We start from the raw sequence: 27932 nt of genomic DNA on the forward strand, positions 1-27932 counted from the left end.
ACCAAGAATGATTGTCGACAGTTGAATTAAACTTTTAAGTAAAACTTTTATTTTTTCTGTACAAAATCATATTAGTTCTCAGTAATTTCATTATCATCTCCCACTAGTTCCATGTCCCATCTTTAGGAACAATCACATATTAGGTTCTCGTGAGTGAAGCACAGAAAGAAAAACAAAACAATTTTCACATCTTTGTCCAATCCATATGTTTACTTACTTAATGACAAAAAGAAGAAGGCTTTCCATCTTCTCAAATCTCCCATCATTCACTGCTGGACAGACAGCTGAAGTACCTCTAAGAAGTTGTTATTGGACTTTTAGATTCTGTCTATTTAAGTACAAAAGCCCTGATCTGACCACAGTGTGTGCAAGGTGTTTGTTCTGTCTGGTTCTAGTTACCTCGCTGCAGAAGTGATCTATCATCTCTACCACTGGGATGTGAAATAATACATCTGCAAGGGGAGGATTTCAGATTCTGTGTGTTCTGATCTATAAAACATCACAGGAAGGCTTTTCATTGTTACATTTACAGTTTGAGTAAAATGACAGCATACGAAGGACATCGAAGGTTTATTTATCATATGTTGGTGGAATTTTACTGAGAAGAGAAACACACTACAGCCGCATGTATGATTTACATTATGATGTGAAATTAATAGATCTAACAGCACACTGTACCATCTACAGTATGTCAGGTAACTCATCCGTTGCAAAGTTGCGCTGTGTAAATGTGTGCAATACGAGAACAGTCTGATAACTGGAAATGTCCTTTTAAAAACATTTATAAAATGTTAAAACAGGAAAGATGTTTTTGCACTTCTGAATTATCAAAATACCTTTGTTTGATTTCAAGTCCCCATTTAAATGAAAAATGTAAAAGAGTTAGAAATCAACCTGATTTGCCATTCAGGTGACTGCTTTAAAAAGAATCATTCAAATCACTCCTCATAGTCTCATTTGTCCACCTGATCGCACCTGCTAAAAATACACTTTTTTCGCACATACTGTACATCTGCTTTGATCTCTCAGTACATTCTTACATCCATTTTCATTTATATCACTTCACTCTTCTCCATCAAAGCTTTACAGTCACAGCACATACTCCACAATTCAACCAGTTATTGGTCATTTAAAAAAGATACTTATCAACCTACATATTCAAACCAAACTCATGTACATATAAAAGATTTTGAATCCAATATCAAAGAATTGTGTTGTTAAAGAAAAGAAAAACGGGAAGACTGGAGGGGAAGGGAGAGGGATATAATATAAAAGTAAAAAAAAAACTGCATCTGCAAATAACCATTGATTTGAAATTAGGAGGAAATCCCTCTCCGTTTGATCACAGTGTTGTGGCCTGTCCACATGAATTATTCTGATTACCAGGGTTCCCAGAGCTTAATGTACCAGCACCAATCTGCACACTTGGACACTTCACCAAATTATTGGTCCCCAAGTACACAAGGGACAAATCTCTACTTCAGAAAAGATTTACTTCTTGCACTTGCAGATATGCCAGTGTGGTTGTGGACTCATTTGTAGCACTAAAACCTCTTTTTTTCTCCAGCAGTTCTCTGTTTTCCCAAGTTTTGCTCTCCTCTGATGTATCTCTGTGTGATGCCACAGTTCCCCCAAACTCCCACAAACTAGAGGTTGTCCCCCGGCTGGTACTGTGGCTCTGTGGCTGTGAAGTAGTCTTCCAAAAAGGACTGGATGTACTCGAACGTCGGCCTCTCGTCTGGCTCCTTTTTCCAGCAGTGCCTCATCATCTCATGGAGAGACTCAGGGCAGCCCTGCGGGCACGGCATACGGTATCCTCGTTCTACCTGCTCAAGTACCTCCCGGTTCACCATACCTGGAAAAACACACAAGAATACAACATGTAAATGATCTTTATGGTTGGTTTCATAGCTCATGGATGAAACTTTGTATTTTACTGTGTGACTTTCATTTTTTAACTTGCTTTAAAAGTGGAACTAACTTATTTTGAGTCTGCAGTTGTATGTGACACACAGTAATAAGCAGTAGCAATACATCGATGTAACAAAAGATGGTGGGAAAAGGAAGCAGTAAGGTCAGTCAGGCTGTATGGGGATCAGGGGAAATGCAGGTTTACCTCTGGTCTTTTCTTATTTTTAATTTTTATGCGTCAAGTTCGCTAAATTTGTTTTTTCTATAATAACATAATATGATGGAGGTCCGGTGGAAAAACAAGCCATCAGTTAAGGCTCCCTTTTATTTGACCTGGGCTATTTTGCACCGAGTGTAAACTTTAATAAAAAGAACAGACATTTGGAGAAAAATGGTCTTGAATTTCACTACATGCAAGTGAAATGAAAAACTAGCCCCAAAAAAAGGCCCTTGTGTTCTAAAATAATCATGTCCGTATGACTACTGTCTTCTCAAGGTCAGTGTCATATTTAATGTCCAACTAAATTTAATAGAGAGAGAAAAAAAAAAATTTCAATTGGACCTTTTAGGACCAGTGTTTAAGATTGAGTAGCACCTAGCAGAATGGACTTGGCAGAAATAGAGTATAATACTCATAAGAATGTTTTAATTGGTGTATAATCCTCTGAAAATAAGATATTTATTTTTTTTTTCTTTTTGGGTTATACAAAAATGAGCCCTTTATACCTCCACTGGGAGGGAGTCCCCATCCATGGAGCCCACCATGTTTCACTGCCATGTTTCTACAGTAGCCCAGAATGGACAAACCACAAAGTGTAGAGAGGGCCTTTCATGTTTTTTGCGAAAAGATGACCAAAGATGCTCCCACACGCTTGGAAGGGAGGGGTATTACTTGGTTGCAATCTGCACCTTCACCACTAGATGCCACTAAATCTCACACACTGGTGCTGTGATGGGAACCTGTGAAAAGTGGATTGGTCAAGAAAATGGTATTTACTTTTTATGAGGAAACAACTCAGTATGCAGGCCTAAGCAGTAGACAATGTTGGCATCATGCATCTGCCAGTAGGAGAACATTCCCAACTCAACTGCTTAGGTGGAAGGTGACCACTTTCTGTAAGACTTGTGGCCAGTGGCAGGGTTAAAAATGCATACAGGGCAATAACCTAGTTGGTAATTTGAAATAAAGTATGATTTAAGAAAACTAACAAAATCTAAATCATAATCATTACAATTTTTGGCCCCTTCCTGCCCTACTAGAGCACTAGAGTCATGTACTCCTTCCAAGACAGGAAGACAGTGATCTGAACCCTTTGACACAGCACAGAAAAAGCTCCATGGGGAGCTCACTGCAGCTAAAAGAGGTTATGACACAAAGTCAGTGGTATGGTCATAGCCGCATCCTGCCCTCCCGCCTCCATTCCTACAACCCCCCTCCCCATCTCCCTGTGGGAAAGTGGGGATCAGATTATCTCACACTCGGAGAGGAAAGGCCCAGAGCAACTTCTTTGACCATGATATGGCAGTGGCGGTATGTCGGATGCTGAGGTGTTAGCGTGATTTATGTCTTGCATCTGAAAACCTTAGCTCTAATAACATGCCTCTCATATATTAGAGTGCGTATAAGATATCTATAAATACGCATGGACTAAAATAGAAAAAATGATGTGTTCCCATATAGACGTTGCAGTCTTATTTACATCCTACTGCTTCTGCACTTACCAAGCAAGGGAATAAAAACAGAGCTCCCGAAAAAGACAGCGTGGCACAAGAAGAGCCACAAATGCCCGTTGAGTCATTTACAATTTTGAGAAGGGGGATGAGGGTTTCAGCCCCCAAAATTTGTAGCTCTGGGGTGAATTAATTAGAATGAAGGGTGCGCACTGAAACCAAGAAGGCCACAGGAGCCAGATGGCCCTCTACAAGAGATGGTGGTTTAGTCTGCCATATGGCACGCTCTGTAATCAGGGCCAGTTGCATGCTGTCAACACCAGACAGACTGCAGTACTGCTCTCGGACAGCAGGGGTCAGGAGGTGGTGGCAGACGATGAGGGGATCATGTATGGGAGGGTGAGGGGTACTTTCCCATGGACTGATAAGTGATTAGACATCTGCGTTGACTCATATCTACTATATTGCAGTTCTATTCTGATCTGCATGTGTGAGAAAATACTATTAAAAGCCTCAGATGACAGGGGTTCAGAGTGGCATGTGGGAATTATCCTGAAGCAAAAACGACTGAATTATTCCTGTTTTCCACATGGAAAACTTGGAGCAATGTGTTCGAGATAACGGTATAGTTTCAAAAAACATGGAATGTAACTTTTATCCTTACCTGGATATGGTACTCTGCCCTTGGTCACCAGTTCAGTCAGTAGTATACCAAACGACCAGCCATCTGATTTGATAGTGAAGCGGCCGTAAAGAGCAGCTTCAGGGGCTGTCCACTTGATGGGGAATTTAGCACCTGGACAAAGATGATGATCAAAATTATCAAAAAGGTGAGACTGTAGCCTAAATAGACAGGACACTTAGACTATAATGAGAAATATCTGTGTCTGCTTTTTCCATTTCTGTTCAAATGAGGATTAAATGTTAAATAAATGATGAATTGAAGGCTCAAAATAGACAACATGTGTTCAGAATAAATTAGTCTATTTATAGGTCCTCCCAAATGCAGACCTATAAACATGTACACCTCTGTGGGCTAATCGCATCCAACTCTTAACACACACGCACCTTGTCTGGCAGTGTACTCGTTGTCCTCGATGAGCCGAGCCAGGCCGAAGTCGGCTATTTTACACACCAGGTTATCAGCCACCAGAATGTTGGCAGCTCTCAGGTCCCTATGGATGTAGTTCATCCTCTCAATGAAGGCCATGCCGTCTGCAATCTGGGACAGGATGGGATAAAAAAGATGGGGACAGAAGAGGGGTCACCAAACAGTCACAAATTGTGAATAATACCAATCAAAAGCAGTTACAATGAATTGTCATTTCAAGAAAAATACATGTCATTGATATAATATTTAATCCAGATTTTAATTCAGGCTGACAGATTATCTGCCCTTTTGTCAGTGAAAACAATAGGACAAATCTTCAAAACAACTATCTGACACTTCCTGGCACTGGCAGCCAACTCCCTCAGAGGCATCTCGAGGTGTCAGCCTGCCTTGGTCTAATTCTCAAACACTTTTCCACTCTGCTGAGTGAGGAGAAGAGGGAGCCTGGGAGTGTGGAGAGGCAAATTAAGAGCAGATCACAGTAGGCGACTGAACCAGCGAGTTTAAGTGGCCTCTGATGAGCAGTGTTTAAGTGCTACAAGCAGCTAAGTGGTCGAGGATGAGGGGAGGCACATACAGCAAGCAGGCGGAGGAGGAAGGGAGGGGAATATAGAGATGTCAAGTTGGATATTAAATAAATATGACGGCCAGATGGAGAACAAACTAAAACCCCTCTGCACAGGGAATGATTATTTTACTTATACACACCTACACACACAGCTGGCAACTTGTCCACATGGAGCTCTTTGTTTTACTGCTTGTACTCCTTCCCTCATACTGTGTTAAAACAGCAGCTGGGCAGGTATAGACAAAGGATTTCCTGGGTTTTTATTTTTATCCTACCTGTGCAGCCATATCCACCAGCTGAGGCAGCTTCAGATATTTCCCGTCTCCCTCCTTAAGGAAGTCCAGCAAACTCCCTGTCAAGAGTTTAGAAGATACAGTCAGCCAGAATCAATGTGTCTCTATGCAAATGAGTTGAAAGTGGAGTTTAGCATTACAAATTCTAAAATAAACAAATTTTGAGGCAATATGAATTATGTTTAAAAGTTCAGAGGATCTGCCCTTCAAGTTCTGTTCTGTAATGTGTTGGCAGTCGCTGGTTTGATATTCTTGCTTCTGCCTCACTAGATACTTATTATGAGTTAGAATCCAGTTCAACACAGCTAATTTGTATTGATTAGGTGAATTTGTCATTAAAATGTTTTTCTGCATATTCATCAATTCCCCCATTTTGATTCATTTGTGCGCACAAATAAATCAAAAATGTGGGAATGAATTGTATCGTGTGCAAACAAATTAATCAAACCCCCATTTCCCCCATCTCTTCAGTGGGGGAAATGGGGGGATACTCAGTGTACTGTTATGCTTGTATGTTTATCCATCAGTGCTGATTACTGTACTCTCTTTGGAAATAATAATATGTTGAAAAAAAAAAAGGAAAGTCATCAATGAATACATTGGTAGGTGAGGTAATTAATCACATTTTGAGAACTCTGATAGCCTCTGAATTAGAAATGTTATCCTTTCATTAACAGCAGAATACTGGATTAACAATACAATATCACAGCCCTTATTTGTGGGTCAGTGGATCTACAGAGCTCTGCTAAGGGTCAAATTTAGAGTCTCTGTCATTGTGCGCTGTTCTTACCTTTGCCCATGAACTCAGTGACGATGTAGATGGGCTCCTCAGACACCACAGCGTAGAGAGGCACCAGTTTGTCATGTCGGAGTTTCTTCATGATCTGAGCCTCCTGCAGGAAAGCCTCTGGGGACATGGTGCCTGGCTTCAGGGTCTTAATCGCCACCTTAGTAGTGCCATTCCATGTGCCTGAATAAAAACAAAATGAATAATGGTCACTGATGTCTGACATAAACCATAAACCTACAATGTATTTGTGTAACCAACTGCAAGATTTAACTGGAGAAGAACACAAGTTATTCATTCATGAGCATACTTTACTCTTACGCACAAAATGAAACACTGAGGGCACGTTAAAGACTGTTTGCCCCTTTTAGGTGATTGGCACATCAATCCTAAAAATCAACCTTCAAGCCAGTGATCACTGGCTGTGTTCCCATGTGTCAAGAGCAGCCCGGGAGAGAAAGAACACGACAGTTAAAATAATCAGCCACTTCCTGGTTGAGAGCCACTTACTCACGCCCTGCTTACATACAATGAGCTGAGGCAGGAGATCTAGTGCTTCCGTCATAAGGCTGACCTTCATGAATGAATCATACTGAACAAACTCAACATACACACACTCTCACAGAGACTCACACACATGCTGAAGGGCAAAGTAGGGCAATGATAATATCTAATAATATGAAGTGGTGAGAACATGAAAACACATGAAAAGCACATGAAAACATGTACATTTCAAAATGTTGGAGAAATGTATGAACGGGAAGAGACTTTTCAGTGAGGAGTTGTAGCTGTTTGAGCAGAAAAACCATCAAGAGCTAAAACAGTGCAGAGAGAGGCAGAAAGGGATTCCTGGGATTGCACAGTGGAGGCTGGCAGGTCGAGGCTTGCTGCAGGCCAGGCTTAATGAAAGAGTGAGTGATGAAAGAAAAGAGTCGTGTTTGCTGAAAGGCCCCCTTCTCACATGCAGGCCAGAGAACTGAAGCGTAGGAGGTGACCTGTGATTACTGAGCTGTTTGTGTGTGTGTGTGTGTGTGTGTGTGTGTGTGTGTGTGTGTGTGTGTGTGTGTGTGTGTGTGTGTGTGTGTGTGTGTGTGTGTGCGTGTGTGTGAGTGTGAGAACAAACAGCAATCAGTAATCAGCATTTACATCAGAATGTGGGTCAGTGATGCAACAAGACGAGATCTTTACTTTATGGAAATATGTAATTATGTAATATAATGGTAACAGTGCTTCTAAACTTTAAAGGTCCACCATCTGATAAGATTTTAGCTTTTAGATGTTTTATTAAAGAAAGTGTTTAAAACCCATTACCAAATTAGTCATATTCTGTCATTGTGTTACTTTAGTGAAAATAAATTACTTTCCTTTTGAATGGGGACCACCCTGGAACCCTCTCAAGGACCCCTAGATGTCCCCAGACCCCACTTTTAGATCTGCTACTATACCCTGTGTGAGCCCTAATGGCTGTGTGAGTGTCCATGCAGTTGTTTATATTCTTTACTAATTCATGATCAGTGTTAGCGTCAAACATCAATACTACAGTGTACAGTGTATTTATGTAAGTGTGTTGTTGACATAGGAAGTGCGTATGCACAGTGGATGTTGGAGGTCAATCTCCATGTTGTGTGGCAGGACATATCCTGGATCCAGTCAGTGCCACTGAGCAAGGCACCTTTATGTAGCATAAATAGCCTGTTATAATGGCAGCTTCAGTGTTTCCGTATACTAGGTTTGCTGGCAGGTTTCACAGAAATATGATTGAACCTGCTCATATTGGCCTGTTAGAGGGAATTTCACAGAAAAAACCCTCTTTTTGTTTCCGTTTTTGTGGAATAAATTCACTGACAGAAACCCAAACCTCTTTAAGGGCGCAGCTACACAAATGTTTATATGAGCACGATTTCAGACTAACATCAAGCCATTTCAATTAAATTGCCATGATCAGTGGATTCAGATGTTTTTTTTCATTTGGCGTTCAACTTTATGACTAGCTGCAAACCATCTTAACAGTCCTGTCCGTAGAGATGGTGGAAACTGGTGATAAATCTTATTAGCTGCGTTGCTCAATGCAATTTTATCTGATCTAACAAGGTTTACAATAAGTCATGACAGAGGAGTGAACGATACAAATACTGTAGTTCCCCTTGGATTACCAGTGTGCAAATATTGTCTAATTAAGACCCTTTCAGACACAACACAGCAACAAAGTTATATGATTCACAAACTGTTCCCCCTAACTGTTCTACAGTCCCGCTAGAACTTATGAAAGCTCGGTTTATTTTGCTCCTAGTCAGATGAGCGACAAACTCAGTAGCAAGAGCAACTCAAATCGCCTTATGTCTGAAAGGCCCATTAGCGCCCAAGTGCATAAGTACTCCCTATGCCACAAAGCATTCAACACCACTAATTTTGCAGCTCCACTTATGGTGAAACTACTAAAACAACATAGATAAGAGGTTCATTCAAAAAGCACCAGAGCATATTAATCAATGCAAAACTTAGTTAACTCTTTGGAAACCTTATCAACAGTATATAAATGTACATGTGCCCATTAGTGCAGCAGTAATGGTGTCTTACCCATCCAGACTTCACCAAAGCAGCCCTGGCCCAGTTTGACCTCCAGTCGAAGGGACTCTCTGGGAATTTCCCAGGCATCCTTAGCTAGTCCCTGAGTCTGAGGCTTCACCGTGGGGCACACGGTCGTCAGCCTGTAGCACAGACCATCGGCATGTTCTGGACAGGAACAGACATGCAAAAACACACACAGGAAGAAAAATGACCGGTGAGTTGGGACTTGTTTGAATCAGTAATCAGTCTGCTCAATCACAGCACCAGCCTGTTAAACACAAACACTGTTTTACATACGTGCATAATCCTGGCAGTGATCACAGCCAGACTACAGTAAGTGGACTGTTTACATGTAATGAATAAATTATCACCATTTCTACATGACAGCTGCAACATACTACAAATCACAACAAAAAGGAAAGACACACAAACAATCGAGTTTTCCCCTCAGAATTAAATTTTAAATACCCCCTCTAGAAATAATAATATTCTTCCTGGTATTCTCACTATTATCATGTGACATTATCATGCTCATTATCATTACACTTCTTTTTGGTTTCTGTGAAAAGCAAAAAGAATCAGATGCAGTCTTTTTTAGACACAGCAAAAGTTTACCAAAAAAATTACTTTATCTTACTATGTATAACATTTACTATCATATATGAAGAACACTATATAAACACTAAGGCACACATACTCATAGTATTTTTAGCATACTATTCTTAGCATTGCATAGTTTTACAAATTTTCATTGGCGGAAACTGGGATTCACTTCAGATTATCTGCTGTTACTGGTAAATGGGGCCATTTTCAGTCAATGTTGGTGCCTTCAGATTCAGTACCAGCTGTGCAGCTGGGAGGCAAGTTCCATTTTTACTGTAAAAAGTCCACATTTATGAGCAAAATATGTTCCGTATTAAACAGTGGCTCCTAATCTTACTTTATTTATAAAATATGATCTACGTTGCTTTGCATTAAACCTACCTTTAAAAATGTGTATTTTTATACAGAAGTTTGGTATGATCGTCGTTAACTCAGAGGCTGTTCAGTTTACTAAATTTTCAGTACCTACAGCAGACTGGCCCTGAGCTTTTTAGAGCAGAGAATACTGCTAATTTTTCCACAATTTTGAAACCTAATTTTTTTATTTAGCAACTTCTTTAATCAGTCACATTTGGCTGGGTGGTTGATTACACATTTTCCTGTGGTGTTACAAACTCAAAACACATTTATTATTGCTTTACACAGACTTTAAAGAGACTTTAAACAGCCTTTTGTTTTTTATTCTACTCCTGGGAGTCAAATTGTATTCTTACAAAATTTTCAATGAACAGTTTGTGTTTGCATCATCCAGACGTCCTGCTCTCTTGCGACAGTACACAGGGGATTTTTAGCAACAGCTGCCTGCTTATCAATACTGTGCAGATTACAGCAGGCTTAAGACTGTTTTTTATGAAACATTTTTTATATTCACGCCTATTTTGGCTTAAGTCTCACATGGTTTTGGTCGTGATTACTGAGATGCGACTGTGTCAGTGAAAGCACTGCTTGAAACGGTTTAGAGTCACCACAGGAGGAAAAAAAAGTGTATTCAATATATATCCCAGCAGCAGATCTGCAGTTGAATAATACATTTTCCTTTGCAAGCATTGCATTCATTGGCTGAAATGTTAAATAAAACAACAGTGGGGACGACTTGTTCTTCAAAAACCCTTAAAAAAAAGGACGGAGCGCCCTTGTAGCCCAGTGGTTACAGCGCATACCAAATACCCGCAATGTCCTTGGTTCGAGTACAGCAAGGGACCTTTGTTGCAAGTGGTAACCCTTTCTATCCACTAAAGGCAAAAAAAAGCCCCCAAAAAATAATATATATGTAAATAAAAAAAGACCTCAACATGTTAAATAAACCAGATCACACAATCAAAACATGAGTCTGAAGGGAAAAGTAACCAACTTGCTCTGAGCTCTCCAGCTATAAACGACAATTTGTCTAAATGCTACCTATGTGAGGATAAGATGCGGGTCATTTGGACAGACTGCATACCTGTGTAGTGTTTCACCAGCTTCTGTAGTGTCTCAAACTGGGCCCGAGTGGTGATGTAATAACCACCGTTATCCAGCTTACGGATTTTGTAGTGTTTGACGTTGTCTCCCTTTACCTCATCCCAGTCCCGGATAGACAGAGAGTAGGCCCCTTTAAATTCACAGAAATTAAGTTAGATTTTGCTTCACAGTAATGGAAAAATCACTGAAATCTCCAATACATCACAGGCTTTCATTTCACATACACAAAAGTTAATAAGAAAAAAAAGAACAAATCCATTCACATATGACTATCATTAATCACAGCCCAGTCTTAAAAAGCACCAAAAAACATAATTTGCGTACCTTTGGTCGTCTCACTTTCTCGTGCCAAGAAAGTGCCCCGCTGGTTTCCTGGAAGCAATAAGAGACGCTCAGCATCTTTGCGGCCCATTTTACCAAAGTACCATCTGCCAAAAAGATAGAAAGTCAAATTCTTAGTCACATGAGAAGCTCAAGCAGGATTTTCTAAATTCATTTCAGGAAAATATGTTGATGGTGATGTGATATTTAGATGTTACAAATGTACAGTACCAATCAAAAGTATGGACATATTTTCCCATTCAAGGAAATGGGAAGGTGTGTCCGACCTTTTGATTGGTACTGTATATGAATCATCTAGTCCTGTCTGTAAAATGTGGCAAATTAAACATCAAAAAGGCAGTGGAACAGAAGTTAGTAAGCTGACATTAAACATAAGGATTTTTTAAGTGGTTCCTTTGTGGTTACCTTCAAAGTTAGACAGCTTGAAACCTCATTTAAGTCAAAATAATTTAGACCACATTCCTGTCATTATAGCTCATTATTAGCTTTGCTGCAGGCTGTAGGTCTTTAGCTTGTTCCATTACATACAGAATGAGCTACATAAAAAACGTTTGCCCCTGTTTCTATGAATAATAAGTAAATTATTAGGTCACGACTGTATACAATCATGGAGTGTAGTTTTCTTGTTCTTCTGTCTGTTTCAAGATGACATTACAAGTCCAGTCATGTTAGAAACCAGATGAAATGTCTCACGTGTTGGGAAAGTTACTGAATATTAGTTTTTAGTTAATTACTTCTCTCCAAAAGTAATTGAATTATTTTACCAATTACTGCATATAGAAAATAATAAGTTACTAGGGAGAATAACTTTTGTGTTACTTTAAATACAAAAGTGAAACTTGTCCCAAAATCTCAGGGTTCAATCCACTCAGTAAAGAGTCCGTTTTGTCCCCATATCAACTCTGCTACTGGTTTAACTACAGATCCACAACTCAAACCAGGAATTGAAGCAGCAGTTCAGTCACGAGTTTTATTTACAATATGTATAATGTTATAAATCCAGTGACAAGGCTCATGTTTTACCACAAGTTGGCTACAACATAGACTCCTGTCAATCATGTCTGTCCCCTTCATTGAGATACAGCACAGACTATTTGGCAACCTATGAGCAATGTTAACTGGCTGGTTTAGCAGGGATTTTTTCCTCTGTAGCTCAAACTGAAACCTGGCCAAAACTGCATGACAGCGACACAGTACGTGAAATTTCTGTCACACCGGATGAACAGCCACAGGTTCTCAATTGTTCAAACTCTGCCATGTATACATGATGGGTTAGTCACAAAGTGCGACCACCCGGCCGCATTGTGTTGAGAAGAACTAACTGCTCTAACCAGAGTTTAAATAAAGTGAAAGTAAATAAAAGACAGAAAGGTTAGAAAGGATGACGAGTTCTCACTCTTCAGCCTGTATGGAGTCAGCTGGGGCCACGTAGTTACTGGGGATGTAACCTTTCTGTCCGGTGTTAATGGAGCGAGCCTCCCACCAGTCGCCTTCCCTGAAGAGAAGAAAAGGAAAGAAGTAAGACATAGAAAATACTGATAAAAACATGTTGAGAAAATACTCCTTGTATGAAACCAAAGACTTCTGGTAGAAAACTATTCTAGAAATTAAAAACAAACAAACAAAAAAAGATTTGAAGGTTTATAATCCATGTCAAGTTATTGTGGATTTATTTAAAACACCACACAGGTAGTCTCAGTTCCCTGTTTTGAACAGCAGATATGCATGTTTGAATTCAAAGACGAGGAGTTGAGGTATAGGGAGAATCTGTCTACTGACATTTGGAGCAAGTCTATCCTCCTCCCACCTCTTCACTGAAAGCAGATGGCATGTTCATCGCTGCAAACACAACGCAAACACAGACAGTTGTTGAGGACGTATTTGATAAACGAGGAAGGCAGGATTTTTGGAGTTTTGCCCATTTTCACACCTCTGCACACCTGGGCAGGAGATAATGGTGAGGTAATAGGGAGTAAGGAATTTGTAGTATGTCATTTTCTTATTTCTTATCATTTGTTATTTCCTATATTATTACAACAGAGCATCACTCAAGTGCCCAAAAATGTATTTTTAACACCAGTGTCACAAAGATAATGGTAAGTGTATAGGGAGTAAGGAATGTGTCATACGTAATTGTCTTATTTCTTCGCTGAGTGTTAAAAAATGTATTTTAACACCAGTGTCACAAAGCAACAATTAAAATTCACTGTTAAAAGGCAAAAAAAAGATTGTTTTCAGTATGTTGTTATTAGTTTGACCTTCAGGCACTGCTGATCTTTGTAAAACATGAACTTATTTTAAAATGAGCACAGCTTGTATTTTTCCAACCGATGTAAAAGTTGTATGTTATACCAAATATAATACTCTGAAGTGGAGCAATGCTCATTGGCGGGAGAAAAGCGATGAGGACTAAACAGATGGCCCATTAGAGGAACCCATTAACCCAGACAGATTTCAACCGTAATATCAGACCTGAATACAATGAGGGATTAAATACACACATAAGCAAACACACACACACACACACACACACACACACACACACACACACACACACTGGATGTCACTTGCACAAATACAACCATCCACAGAGCAGGAGTTGGTCAGTGTAAAAAGCAAGTGTACTCACGTGTTGTTGATAATCTGGAAGCGATCCCCTTTTTTAAACGACAGATCGTCTGACGTCCTCGCTTCGTAGTCGTACAGCGCTACAAAAAATGTTACACCACCTGAAAGTAAGAAAAGCAGAGCGTTACAGGTGTGTGTGACCTCAACTGCAAATTAGTCTCACACAGTTTGACTCATCAACAGCATATTTATACACAATAAAGTTGGCTTTTTTCAGTCTCAGTGGGTATTACATCATTATCTATTATAGCTGCAATGAGATTTTTAGATGCGTGTGTGCGTCTTTGAAAGTAACCACATCATATTTCACGATCTTCGATGACGATTGACTGGCAACACGATGAAAGAGCAGCTAATAGAAGCAGCCTTTGGCCTTCATATGAAAACAGGATGCTCATTTTGATATTTACCCTCCTTTGTTCCTTTTATTACACAATTATCTAGAATATGTAGTAATACAAACAGCTCTCTTGACTCTCATTTCTTTTTACGATCACATGAAAGAAAAAGATTTTACATCCCGCCGTTCTAAAGTGTCACCTCGAGTCACTGAATCAAATTGATGTCACTTGATCTCTGGCTGTAATGAAAAGAGTTTATTCTTCCGACATAGCATGAAGTGACAGAGTGCTGAGAGACAACAGGACTCTGATATGTTTATCTTGAGGAGGAAATTGAACGGGCAGGATTAGATCTGCAGCAACCCCTCAGGTCAGATTATCCTCCTTGTGAGAGCGAGATGGAACGAGACAGGGCTGCAGGGTGGTGTGTGTTTGTGTCTGTGTTTGTGTATTTGCACTGTGGGAGGGTGTGTTACTCTTTGTACATTTGTTGTGCACATTTATTGCATCATTTCTCTATTAAATTGATGTCGTATTAATCATTCGGAAAAACACAAGACTCCATTTCATCAAGAGTCATTTTCATCACAGACAAATCCACATTCAGAACAAGTAATCAAATCGTTGTTGTGAATACAACTTTAAATGTGCACAACTAAAGCTGATGAATTCGGTGTAAGTCATTGTTTTCTTTGGCTCACGAGTTCCCATGTTGGCCTGCTGCATTGCTCTCCATATTATAAAGCTATTTTGGGTTTCTGGTCGGCCTTGATGTTTTGGCTGAGTCGTTTCAAATGTCTAATTTGCATAACATCTGCTGTCCATAACGTCCTACGCATAACAAATGTTCAGCTGAGTTTATTCTGAAGTTGTATTATGTTTTGCACATAATGACAACAAAATGAAGAGGCAGAAAATGGCAGAGGAAAACTGTATAAGTATTATACAGTTGTATTTATGTTTGCAAATTAGAAAATGTATGTCAATTTTGGATTATATTAAAAAGCAGTTTCTCTTCTCTGAAGGAGCCTTTGGGAGCTGAAGTTATATGAATATATTTGAATTTAAAACAGGACTTTTCATTCATGCTGGAAAACTTTCAAAGGCTTTTTCTCAAACATGCTCCGATGTGTGTCCCCCCCCCCCCCCCTTTGAAACCTTCAATCCTATCTGACAACTGACCTGTGATGACGCCCGGGAAAGGACTGCTCACTGCCACTGAAGTGAAGGACGTGGACGCCCCACCGAAGGGCGTCATGACTGAAGATGCCCCACCAAACGGCGTGAGTGAGGCAGCATGGCTGTTGTAGCTGTTGTTGTGTGTCTTCATTGCTGGCGAATGACCCATCAGGGTGGGGTCAGGCCCGTAGTGGCCCAGGTGGGAGTTTAATGGCGTTGCATTCGGGTTATCGGGTCGGTACTTCAGCGCCGGGCTCTTGTCCTCTTTGCTCCTGACGCAACCCATTGTCCAGCCTGTAGGGAACACAGAGGAAGAGTCACTGAACTGGCTGATACACACAGAAAGTATAACTGTTAATACAACTTAAGGTGCAAATCGGATACACTTTTTACCACATTAACAACAAAGCATGAATGCAGTTTGGCTCCATGTTACATACAGGAGCAACATTCAGAAAGAAAGTCTGCTGGATTAATCAAATCAGAAAAAACATGCTAATCAAATGGGACGCATACAGTTCAATGATCGAATGTGTGATATTTGTGAATTGGGAACAATCCAAACGATGTCCTCATTATGAGTATTGTTACAGCAACTGATGTCTCCTCTATCAATCAACAGTGGAATTGGATTTTATTTTTCTTCTAGGGATGAATTTTAATATAAAGATGTCATTATAAACCGGCTACATGAGATTTAGGAACAATCTGAGAATATAATGCAGAAGATCCCAAAAGAGTTCCCTCCCAGAAAAGTGTATAAATGAGTCCTCAATTACCAGATGTGATCTCAACACTTGAAAATGAATAGAAATCAGAAACTTGTATAAATCAGTGGCTGAGCTCTTACTTTGTCATGGGGCTGAACTTGTGTCAAAAATGGAGAAGAATAATTGTGATACTGCACATACAACGCCTGGAGCTTTTGTAGAAGAGGAGGAGAGGGGGGTGGGGGTGGGTCTTAACATAACCTTGCCATCCAGAAAACAAAGACTGCAACCCGACCGATGACCTCACATGACTTCACAATTCCCAACAAAAGCATTTCAAGCCAGCAGAGCTACAAACTAGATCCTTTTGCAGCCTGTGGCCATTTCAGCTCTGCCCTGTGATCACACTATCACTGACACACATTTAAGAGAAGAGCCCTTTGGTGTCAAGGGTTGGTGCTCTCCCTTCCTTATTGATATATGAGAGTTCTGTTTGTGTGTGTGTGTGTGTGTGCTGTATTTCGAGCACTATAACTTAATTACTTCACATAAACATCAAAGATAAAGAAATCCTTCTCAGAACTATTTTTGGCTCATATTGTTTGTCTTAGATTGATTAATATTTTGATAAGACATTAGGATGTCCTCACAAGTAGAGGTATCCAGTGGTAGATGTGTACTTTATATGTGTGTGTGTGTGTGTGTGTGTTTGCATCGGTGGTTTGTTATAGCCCTGTTTTGTAGTCTTCAGCTACGTTTAACCTCTTTGCCAAAGTATTGTTTGTTTGTTTGTTTGTTCCTCGCGCGCGCGTGCGTGCGTGCGTGCGTGCGTGCGTGCGTGCGTGCGTGCGTGCGTGCGTGCGTGCGTGTGTGCGTGTGTGACAAGCTGCAACTCAGCAGCTCAACTCCATTGTATGAGGGGCCGTACAAGCCATATTTCATTCTGGCCCTCTCACACACATACATTCTCCTTTCACATACATATATTTTCACTCTCACACACATACATTCTCCTTTCACATACATATATTTTCACTCTCACACACATACATTCTCCTTTCACATACATATATTTTCACTCTCACACACATACATTCTCCTTTCACATACATATATTTTCACTCTCACACACATACATTCTCCTTTCACATACATATATTTTCACTCTCACACACATACATTCTCCTTTCACATACATATATTTTCACTCTCACACACATACATTCTCCTTTCACATACATATATTTTCACTCTCACACACATACATTCTCCTTTCACATACATATATTTTCACTCTCACACACATACATTCTCCTTTCACATACATATATTTTCACTCTCACACACATACATTCTCCTTTCACATACATATATTTTCACTCTCACACACATACATTCTCCTTTCACATACATATATTTTCACTCTCACACACATACATTCTCCTTTCACATACATATATTTTCACTCTCACACACATACATTCTCCTTTCACATACATATATTTTCACTCTCACACACATACATTCTCCTTTCACATACATATATTTTCACTCTCACACACATACATTCTCCTTTCACATACATATATTTTCACTCTCACACACATACATTCTCCTTACACATACATATATTTTCACTCTCACACACATACATTCTCCTTACACATACATATATTTTCACTCTCACACACACACATACATTCTCCTTTCACATACATATATTTTCACTCTCACACACATACATTCTCCTTTCACATACATATATTTTCACTCTCACACACATACATTCTCCTTTCACATACATATATTTTCACTCTCACACACATACATTCTCCTTTCACATACATATATTTTCACTCTCACACACATACATTCTCCTTTCACATACATATATTTTCACTCTCACACACATACATTCTCCTTGCACATACATATATTTTCACTCACACATACATATATTTTCACTCTCATATTTATACATTTTCTTACTATAAGTAATATATGTATGTAAAAGGAAAATGTATGTATGTGAAAGGAGAATGTATGTATGTGTGTGAGAGTGAAAATATATGTATGTGTAAGGAGAATGTATGTGTGTGAGAGTGAAAATATATGTATGTGTAAGGAGAATGTATGTGTGTGTGTGAGAGTGAAAATATATGTATGTGAAAGGAGAATGTATGTGTGTGAGAGTGAAAACATATGTATGTGAAAGGAGAATGTATGTGTCTGTGTGAGGGTGAAAATATATGTATGTGTAAGGAGAATGTATGTGTGTGAGAATGAAAATATATGTATATGTAAGGAGAATGTATGTGTGTGAGAGTGAAAATATATGTATGTGTAAGGAGAATGTATGTGTGTGAGAGTGAAAATATATGTATGTGTAAGGAGAGTGAAAATATATGTATGTGAAAGGAGAATGTATGTATGTGTGTGAGAGGGCCAGAATGAATTATGGCTTGTACGGCCCCTCATACCATTGTCAGTGACTCATATCCTGGCATTTGTAAAATGTTACAACATGGTTACAAATACCCAGCAGTGACAGCTCTGGCATTTAGGGATAATAGCACAAGATCAAGTTTTATACTAGAGGACAGAAACACTTTGAAAAATACAAACTTCACCTCATTTTAAGCCTCATTTTATCTGTGTGACGTATTACAGGTATGTGTAGTTTTGTTTGTAGAGACACACCTTCCCACTCCCTTTAATTAGAAAGTGTTTCCAAACCTTTGGCTGATGCTGTATAAACTATATGAACATAACTCTTTATATTCACTTGAGTGTTTGTGTGTATTAAGTTTTTCTGACCAAACAACTAATCAGTTAATGGAGAAAATAATTAACAGATTAAAGGTTCAGTGTGTGAGAATTGGCCACCTGATCCAAACAAATAGTGGGCTGCATATTACCTCTCCCTTCCCCCCAAAGGCATCAATTCACCACCATCATCAATCACTGAATGACTCACAAGGAATCTGTGCTATGGCATTGTCTAGATATAAAAATGCTACAGAGACATTAGGGGCAGTGGCAAATTACAAATGAGCTGCACAGATCTGAAAGCGGTTGCACCACAGAGATAAATTACAACATCGGTCTAAATAACAACTAGTTACACATACGTCTCTAAGGTAGGTGTAGATCATAAAATGCCACAGAATTATACTCACTAATGGGGAAACAGCAGCTTTCCAGTCACACTGCATCATTTTCCATTAATTGCTGCCCTTTTGCCACACAATAATCCAGTAGAGACCTAATTTATAGATAATGCTACTTCAATAATGATCCGGTTTATTATGATATGCTATGATGCTAAATGGCCAGCTTTCACATGGTGAAATATTTAATCTGTGACCCTTTCACAAGTGGAATATAATCATGCTGCACGGATTATTTGTGATTCCACCTAAGAATGAAACAAAAAGGTGAGATTACCAACAAACAAAAAAAGACCCTTGCACTGCTCGAGGAATTGTAATGAATTTATTGATCTGAAATAACTTTGTTCCAATCAAACTGGAACTCCAAACAAATCATTTATCTCTCCTCCTAGCCATGGCTGGTGAAGGGCAGCACAACAACTAAACCTAATCAGTGTCAACAGCCAATGAGTGGATCTACTTATTTCAGATGGATGGTGTATTGACTTTATTCCCCTCAAACAAACAGTATTGACTGGAAGCCAATGCTGACGCTGCAGAAAAAGACATCAGGATGAATGATGGTGTGAGATGGATGGATAGAGATTAATTCTTACATAATGAAAATAGTGAGGAGGAAGAAGGACAATTAAGGATACGGCACCGCCATCGTTTAAAAGAACGGACGCACTTAGCTGACTGTTTTCATTCTTTGAGAAGTTTTGACTGAAGTGGATGAAGCTGAGATTACATTTCAAAACAAATTTAAATACGATCACACCAAGACATTAAAAATTGAAAAAGTCCAACTCATGCACGCTGTCGAGCAAACTAACTAGCCCAACCGCACAAATTAGGGTGTTTTCAGAAGGCAGACATCCTTCATGGGATTGTTTGCACAGAAAAGAAAACCAATAACAGCCGGTGGCGACAGCATGCAATCTGTGTGAGCACGGCAGCACCGCTTGTTCTGGCAATTTGTTACAACTGGTTAATATGCAAAGCAACAAAAAACATGTCTGCAATTTGGAGGGAGAAACAATTACTTTGGTTGCTGGTGAAAGTGATGAAGCTGGTATAAAATGACAATTCTGCAGTTACAAAAACTTCTATTGTTTTCTTGGATAAACTTTTCTTGTTATCTTGATTAAAAGAAGTGTATCAGAAGGGGGATAAAAAGGCTAAGTCTGTGTTTGTGGATGTGTCTGAGAGCCTAAGATACACATTTACAGATTTGAGGCTATAAACATGCATGGTTGTCATGCACAGATGTTCATACAGGTGTTGGAGAAGAGATACAGCACATAAACATAATATTACACTCGGCATAACGAAGTGTCCCACGCAGAGGAGACAAAGAAATTGGATTGTGATTAAATTGGACCATCTGTGCACTTTTACTATTTGATTCTTTGTTTTCCTCCAAAGAAATCTTCTTATATTATGTGTCAGGATTGTAAAAATACAAATAAAAATCAGGCATACCAGTGTTTTCCTGATGTAGCACCAGTATTTGCAAATAATATTTCAAATTTCTTTTAAATTAACAAGTATGCGGATTATGGTTCCAATATAGTTCTGAGCTTACTGTTCACCACCTTATTATATCATGTCTCTATCTATGTAGGCTAAACTAAACCCTTAATTTGGCACACCCCACGTCATAATAGAAGCCACTGACATCAGAGCAGAGGCCAACATAAACATGGCTGCCACCTTTGACCTCGTCCTGTCACATGTCAACCATCACATGGTGCCACAAGTCCAACACACTTATTGTGTGATACTGAACCTAATGCCACAGCAAACTAACGGCTGACCTAAAAGACAACACGGTGAAAGAGTGCCGGTGAAGTCTAAAGACTGAATTAGTGGTTTAAATCCGCTGCTGTGTCCTGGAAACAAATGCACTCCAGACTGCAGCTGATGTTAGTGTGTGAGTACGCAGATCATGTTTCAGGACGCACTTTGATGTCCGTCGAGGTATCCGGAGCTCCAAAAGTTTACTAGCTGCCTGCTGTATAAAAAAACTGCCCTTGCCTTAATGAGTGGTAACCTCTCCTATTTTCACCATTATGCTCCCAGATGATTCGCTCCTGAAATGGCCATGAATAGATCACAAGCCTGAGCGAGCCCACAGGGTTGGCGCATGATCCGGTGTGTCAAACTGGTTCAACGCCTACAAGTTTCAGTTGGGATCCTCTTTGGCAAAAAATACAAATAGTGGCCTGGGGCAGATGTTATGTAGAGATATTACATATTGGGATTTATTAATAACTTAAAAATGATGCCATTAATAAAAGGGCTTAAGAAAGGAGTCTTCAGGGCTGATTTTTCTTACTGATACAAAATTGCTGGGGTTGACATTTTTACACTGTCTGTGGCTGATTTCACAAAATCTCAGGGTTACAGGAAACGTTTTATTCATTTAAAAACAGCCAAAAAAAATTATATAGCAAATGTACTAGCCAGCTTTTGAACCACCCAAGGAGAACTGTGCTCTCAGCAAGAAAGAAAAGCTCACCTCTGCCTGTTCTGTGCAACAGAGAGAGGCTTTCACTTTCTTCTTTTGTCAGTCTCATCTACCTTTTGTTATGGATAAAGAGAAAGTACCTTGTGGTACTCCCCCACAGAGCACAGCGGACTCACTATACACATGCTAACACTGAGCCGCACAAATGCTAATAAGGGCACACACTGTCCTTACAACATTGGAGCCAAATAGTCCCCACAAGTACTTCCATTAAATACTTCCACACACAGGAGTAATGGTGGTCTAAACTACTTTTGATATGTTAAGCTATTGATCATTTCATTCAGATAGCACAGTCCTAAACTGACATGAAACACTGAGAATAAGTATAAGAAAATCCTTGGCGAAAAAAAAAAAAAGACAAGACTACCAGCAGTGTTTTTTTTCTTCTTGTGTGACAAATTTACCAAAACTAATGAGGGCTCAAATTGACTTCACAGCAAATCAAATTACGGGCAGATTATTGTATCCTCTCTCCGATGGTTTCCTAAATGAGATCGTTATGTACAACAATGAGATTAGCTGGAAGAAATGTGCCATTCTTCTGGTGGCTCCGAGGGAACGGGAAGAGATAAAGCCTCCCGCTCGTACAGAGATGTGGGTCACGGATCTGACTTCAATATACTTTGTAAATTGCTTGTTAACCAACTAGAGCTCGAAAACTGTCGCGATTAGCTAATCAGCTCGAGATGTTTTAGAAATTTACAAAAAGCTAAATTATACTCAAGCTCCCTTCTTATATATATATATATTTATATATATATATATATATATATATATATATATATATATATATTTATATATATATATATATATATATATTTATATAAAAAAGAGATTAATCGGTTTGGAAGTAAACAGAATAGAAGTAAATTCAGAAAGATACTTCCAACTTTACTGCCAGGCGTACTGTGCAGCAGCACACAAAAAGACACTGGTATGTATTCAAACAAAATGCTGGAGCCGGAACCCATCCAAGGACATGTGACATGTGAGGCTATGTGCCAGACTGCCAGTGATGCCGTGTCAGATTAAGGAGACACAGGCTGCTGCTTCCCACAGGGCCAAATGAAACAATGCTGGAGAGCGGCGGGAGGGAAGCTTTTTCTGTAGCTGCCATTCAAGAGAAAAAAAAATCCTGACGCTGCATGTTATCAGACCAAACTGTTAGCTCAACACCGAGGTAAACTTATATCAAAGAGTGTAAGAGCCAACTCACAGCTGTGCTACAGTCAAGTTTATTTATTTAACCTAGTTACAGTTACAGCGAGGGTCTCAAATAGCTCCACTGGCCAAAATTATGCCGAAGAAAAACGGGTGCCAAGTCACTACAAATCAGCAAAAATAAGGAGAAAAAAATGAGTCTCTCGAAATAACAGCTTTTCCAAGCTTTGTGTTATGATCTGAGGTTATTTTTAAAAGAGTATCTGCTTGTGTGTAGTTCTGATGCTGATGGTGAAGTTTGGTATGAATGGGGATCTCTTTGGCTGCTGTGATGTTTGCGTGATGCGCTCGGCTAAATCGAGCATTGATGCAATTCTTAAGTCTCATTGTGACAAATCAGATGAGACGGAACAAGCGGAGAAGCTCTGGGAGAGGACTTTCGACCCTTGAGCTTCTGCCTTGTGCAACCTTTGCAGTCACCTGGGACAAACCTGTGACGCACACTGAGCTTTAACGGGGCGGATATTCACAAACTGTGAGGGTTTTAACTGTGACTGATAAGTAAATAGTGGTAGGTGTCAAACTTCATTGCTGTTTAATGTACAAACTAAAGTGCGTCTGAAGCATTCGTTATCTAAAATTGATTCAGGAGCCGAGAAATGGCTCTGAATGTGAGATAAAACGATTAGTTGATTAATCAAACAGAAAATTAAACTGAGTATTTTAGTCATTCATCAAGATAAGATGCCGATCATTGTCTGATCCAGTGTCTCAGTCTTGAGGATTTGCAGCATTTCTCAGTCTTGTGTGGTAGTGAACTAGACACCTTCGGGTTTTTGGTCATTGCTTGATGAAAACAAGCTATCTGAAGGCATCACCTTGGGTTCTAGAGACCTGTGACAGTGCTGGTTTACTACATTATGACATTTGTTACACCAAATGAAGACTTTCAAACAATATCCAACCCTATTAGAGAAGCCTCTGAAAACCCATTTTCATAGGAAACGTTTTAGATTCATCATTTAGACTTTAAAATGTAAAAAAAAGAAAAGAAGAAAAACACATATCCCGGATCCCCCTGTGATGACTTCAACATTTAAAACCCAAAAGATGCCTGCTCCTGAATGCTACATTGACAGACCTCCTCAGTAAACACTGGCCACAATAACAGAGAGATGAGAAGGTACCAGGGGCTGCAAACCATTACTGAAGCGTAACTCAGTAATTGCCCTGGCACACTCACTCAGACGCGGTACAGTCTTATCTTCAGGGCAGCCTGCCATCTCTGCCAATCACTGTGAGTGGAGGGTGGCGGCGGGGGAAGAGAGGGAGAGAGAGGAACTTCCTTCCGAATCCATTCATGCCATTGAGGCCACCTGCTGTGCCTGTCAAAGGCTGGAGTGAGGCTGGGAGAGAGAAAGAGCCATCTTCAAGCTATAAAAAAGAAGAGCTCTTCTTGTTCTCTGTGCCCACACTGAAGGAGGACACCACATCGCTCAGTGAGAGGCTGAACATTTTCTTTTTGTCCTTGCAAATCCAAACATTTGTTCGATTTGCCAACGTGCGAGCGAACAGTGTTACAGATTTGACCTCACCACTGTGGCACAGTTGCGTCGAAGCTCATCATCTTTAATCCGTTAGCTTTAATGATACTGTAGTCTGATCTGCGCCATGAGGACACTCAAGGATCCCTCATGTCTCCAGTTAAACTCAATCCCCTGAAACTCAGCCAACACCACCTGTTAGTGCTCCTCACTCCTCTGCCAGCAGACCTCTCCATTCCAGCTGTGTGTGTGTGTGTGTGTCCAAGGAGACACGACTGTCCAGTCAACTGGGGCTGTACTAACAGAGGGATTACCACAGAGGAGGATTACTTACTGTGGCACCGGAGAGTATAAGCACACCAACAGACACATGCACAGTCATGGACAGTGAAGATAGGGACACACACACACACACATACAACACAACAGCAGCATTCCTGCACTTTCTCCCATCTTACACACTCATTTTCTGTAGTGGGCGAATCAGGGAAGTACACCAGCACCACCTAAATAAGATCATAGAAGAAGTAAGTTGAGAATGACTGCATGAGGCTTAAATTATAGGGTTTTTTTGGTCATTTTGGAAAATCTGTTGTAATGCAGTATGTCCTGCACTAAAGGCCTATTACAGCTGAGGCCTGCAGCAGCTGACTGTGTGTGTGTGTGTGTGTGAGAGAGAGAGAGAGAGAGAGAGAGAGAGAGAGAGAGAGAGAGAGAGAGAGAGAGAGAGAGAGAGAGAGAGAGAGAGAGAGAGAGAGAGAGAGAGAGAGAGAGAGAGAGAGAGAGAGAGAGATTGGGTGAGGCAGAGTGAAAAGAGTAGGTGGTTAGACTTTGTTGTGTGAAAGATATCCACACTCAAATTTTAAATGAAGCAACGCAAGCTACAAAAAGTGTGTTTTTGTTGGTGTTTCAGCTGTTTTTAAAGCTAAACTAGTGCGATATAAACTATATAGCCTTGTTCCAGGGCGGGTTGAGAGTCTTTTTCTCGGCTTTTTACATCGAGCAATACAAGCAAAGACTATCAAAGCTCCAGTCCTGGTTCAGACTTTTATTACAATGTACACACAGAGGAAACTCTCATGATCCTTTGCCCAACTTTCTGTGTCCCAGCACTACACACACACACACAAGGCCCTGCTCGCTCCTCTCCCAAAAGGCAAAATGTGACTTTTTCCTGGAGAGCATTTCTTACCTTAATAAAAAAGCGACCTTTGCAAGTGTTGTAGTTCGGCTACATGCGTCCTGTGATCTTTCTTTTGCCCCACCACACGTTTTTTTTGTCTTCTTTTTTCACGTCGACAATCCAAAGTGGAAACAGCCGACACAAGCAGTCTCTCTCTCTCTCTCTCTCCCTCTCCCTCTCCCTCACTCTCTCTCTCTCTAACGTGGAATCTCAGTCTTCCGTCTGTCCCATACCGATTAACTACTTCACCAGCCCAAAGTCCTCCGCTATGGTCCCTGATATTCCTTTAAAACGAGCATACGCTGCCGACTGACAAAGAAAGCTTAATATGGCGGAGAGAAAGCACCGCAAAACAGTTCAAATATCCAGAAATCACCGGCTGCTGATAGGTCAGGCTTGCCCTGAAAGACACACAACAAAAGCCGGAGTAGTGCCGAGGAGCCGACGAGGCCAAAGAAGGAATCATGGTGCTTTCAAGTACTCATATTAGACTCGTAAATTCGGCTTCCAATTTTTTCTTTCTTTTTTCTTTCTTTTTAATTGTTTGTGTTTGTTTTATTTGTCTAAAAGCGGGAATAAAAAGGGTTACAAACTTTTTTTATCTTTTGGTTTGTCAATCTTTGTTTGGATGGTTTATGAAATGCCTGAAAATGGACCCCTACTTCACACAAAAGTTAAAAAAAAGAAGAAGCAATAAACCTTTTTAAATAAAAAAAATGTCTTCTCTCTATTGCTCTCCCTTTCGTTTTACATTTTCATTTTAGCTGAAGTCACTAAACATTTGATCAAACAATGTCACACATAAGCATTAATCCATGATAATATGTTTTTGATTCATTTTTTAATTTAAATTTTTTTTTAAATATATTTGGTCCTCTATGATAGTAAATTGAATATCGTTGGGTTATGAACTATGAAGTTGGGACAAAACAAGACATTTTAAGTTGCGTCATGGGCTTTGGGAAACAGTGTTTGACATTTTATAGAAAAAAAAACAACTAATTGGATAATCGGGTAAATAACCAACAGATTAATTGATAGTGAAAATAATTATTAGTTATAGCCCTAAATATGTTGCTTCCTGGTTCATGTAGCCTATGCCTGTGACCAGATGTGATATCTTGCCTCTTGTGGCTGTTGCTCAATTGTATAAATAAATCTATACTTTGTATTGCAGCAGCAGAGTGAAGAAAACAGTATATTCGCCTTTTTGTGTATGCTTCGATGCAGTTATTAGTCTCAATTACTTCTAGGTTCATACCGGGAATTGCTTTTTTGCATTTTTCCGATAGCCCCTGAAAGTCGCATCAGCTGCTATTGAATGGTTTTCCCGTGCGCCCAATATGGCCGACATCAATGACTGAAGACAAAATCCACCATCTGGCTCCGTACCAAATGCATAAACCTTTACTCTTTTATGAATCAAGTCAAGAGAATAAAAACACTGTATGAATATAATTCAGTGTTGTCGTAACGCGCAGTTTAACCTTTGAACCTTACACACAATGTGCAGACATCTGGCGCCCTCTATTGTTAAAGGTTGAATGGGATTTTACGTCACATTAAGTAGACTATGGTTGTGTTTATTGATTAGTTTATTAACATTGAGTCAGATGTAGGACTTCATGTGCATATAGAAAGCTAATTCACTGCACAGACAACTGATCATTTCTCAGTTTATTGTTTTGCTTAAAGATGTTTTCTTCTTAAATTCTGTTCATACTTTGACATGGCGTATTTGTGTGTATGTGTGTGTGTGTGTGTGTGTGTGTGTGTGTGTGTGTGTGTGTGTGTGTGTGTGTGTGTGTGTGTGTGTGTGTGTGTGTGTGTGTGTGTATTGATATTTTAATTAGCTAATGGATGCGCAAATACACGTTTTCCACTTTTGTGGACAGTAAAGTTTTGTTCAGTTCTACTTTATTGAGTCTTTCAGCTGCACTGACTGTACAAACGCTCTGCAGTTCACACAATGTATGAAAGCCTGTTTAACTCTCAACGACATCAGTCTCAAAACATTTACAAAAGGCATCAGAGTAGGCCTGGACCTACATTTTTGCCGTCGATAGTTATAAGATAAATAACTACAATAGGGTGAAGATAATGCCAAGGTTTCATCTGTAACACTTCAGAAAAAATGATGACGACAAGTATGACACTGCAGGTACAACATGTACTATATATGA

At 39.7% G+C, this 27932-nt stretch overlaps 1 protein-coding gene across 1 annotated transcript; it reads right to left on the minus strand.

Annotated features, from left to right (window-relative positions):
- Positions 1–35: 35 nt before the first annotated feature.
- Positions 36–26122, minus strand: yes1 (YES proto-oncogene 1, Src family tyrosine kinase). Its single transcript, XM_062428533.1, has 12 exons — positions 25759–26122; positions 15467–15757; positions 13945–14044; positions 12712–12810; positions 11298–11401; positions 10954–11103; positions 8919–9074; positions 6345–6524; positions 5537–5613; positions 4651–4804; positions 4247–4378; positions 36–1855 (listed from the first exon to the last, which is right to left on the minus strand). The coding sequence occupies exons 2-12, from the start codon at positions 15747–15749 to the stop codon at positions 1647–1649; spliced, it is 1644 nt and encodes a 547-aa protein (XP_062284517.1). The 5' UTR covers positions 15750–15757; positions 25759–26122; the 3' UTR covers positions 36–1646.
- Between the last annotated feature and the right edge of the window lie 1810 nt (positions 26123–27932).

The sequence above is a fragment of the Scomber scombrus genome, chromosome 11 (genome assembly GCF_963691925.1).
Source record: "Scomber scombrus chromosome 11, fScoSco1.1, whole genome shotgun sequence".
NCBI lineage: Eukaryota > Metazoa > Chordata > Actinopteri > Scombriformes > Scombridae > Scomber > Scomber scombrus.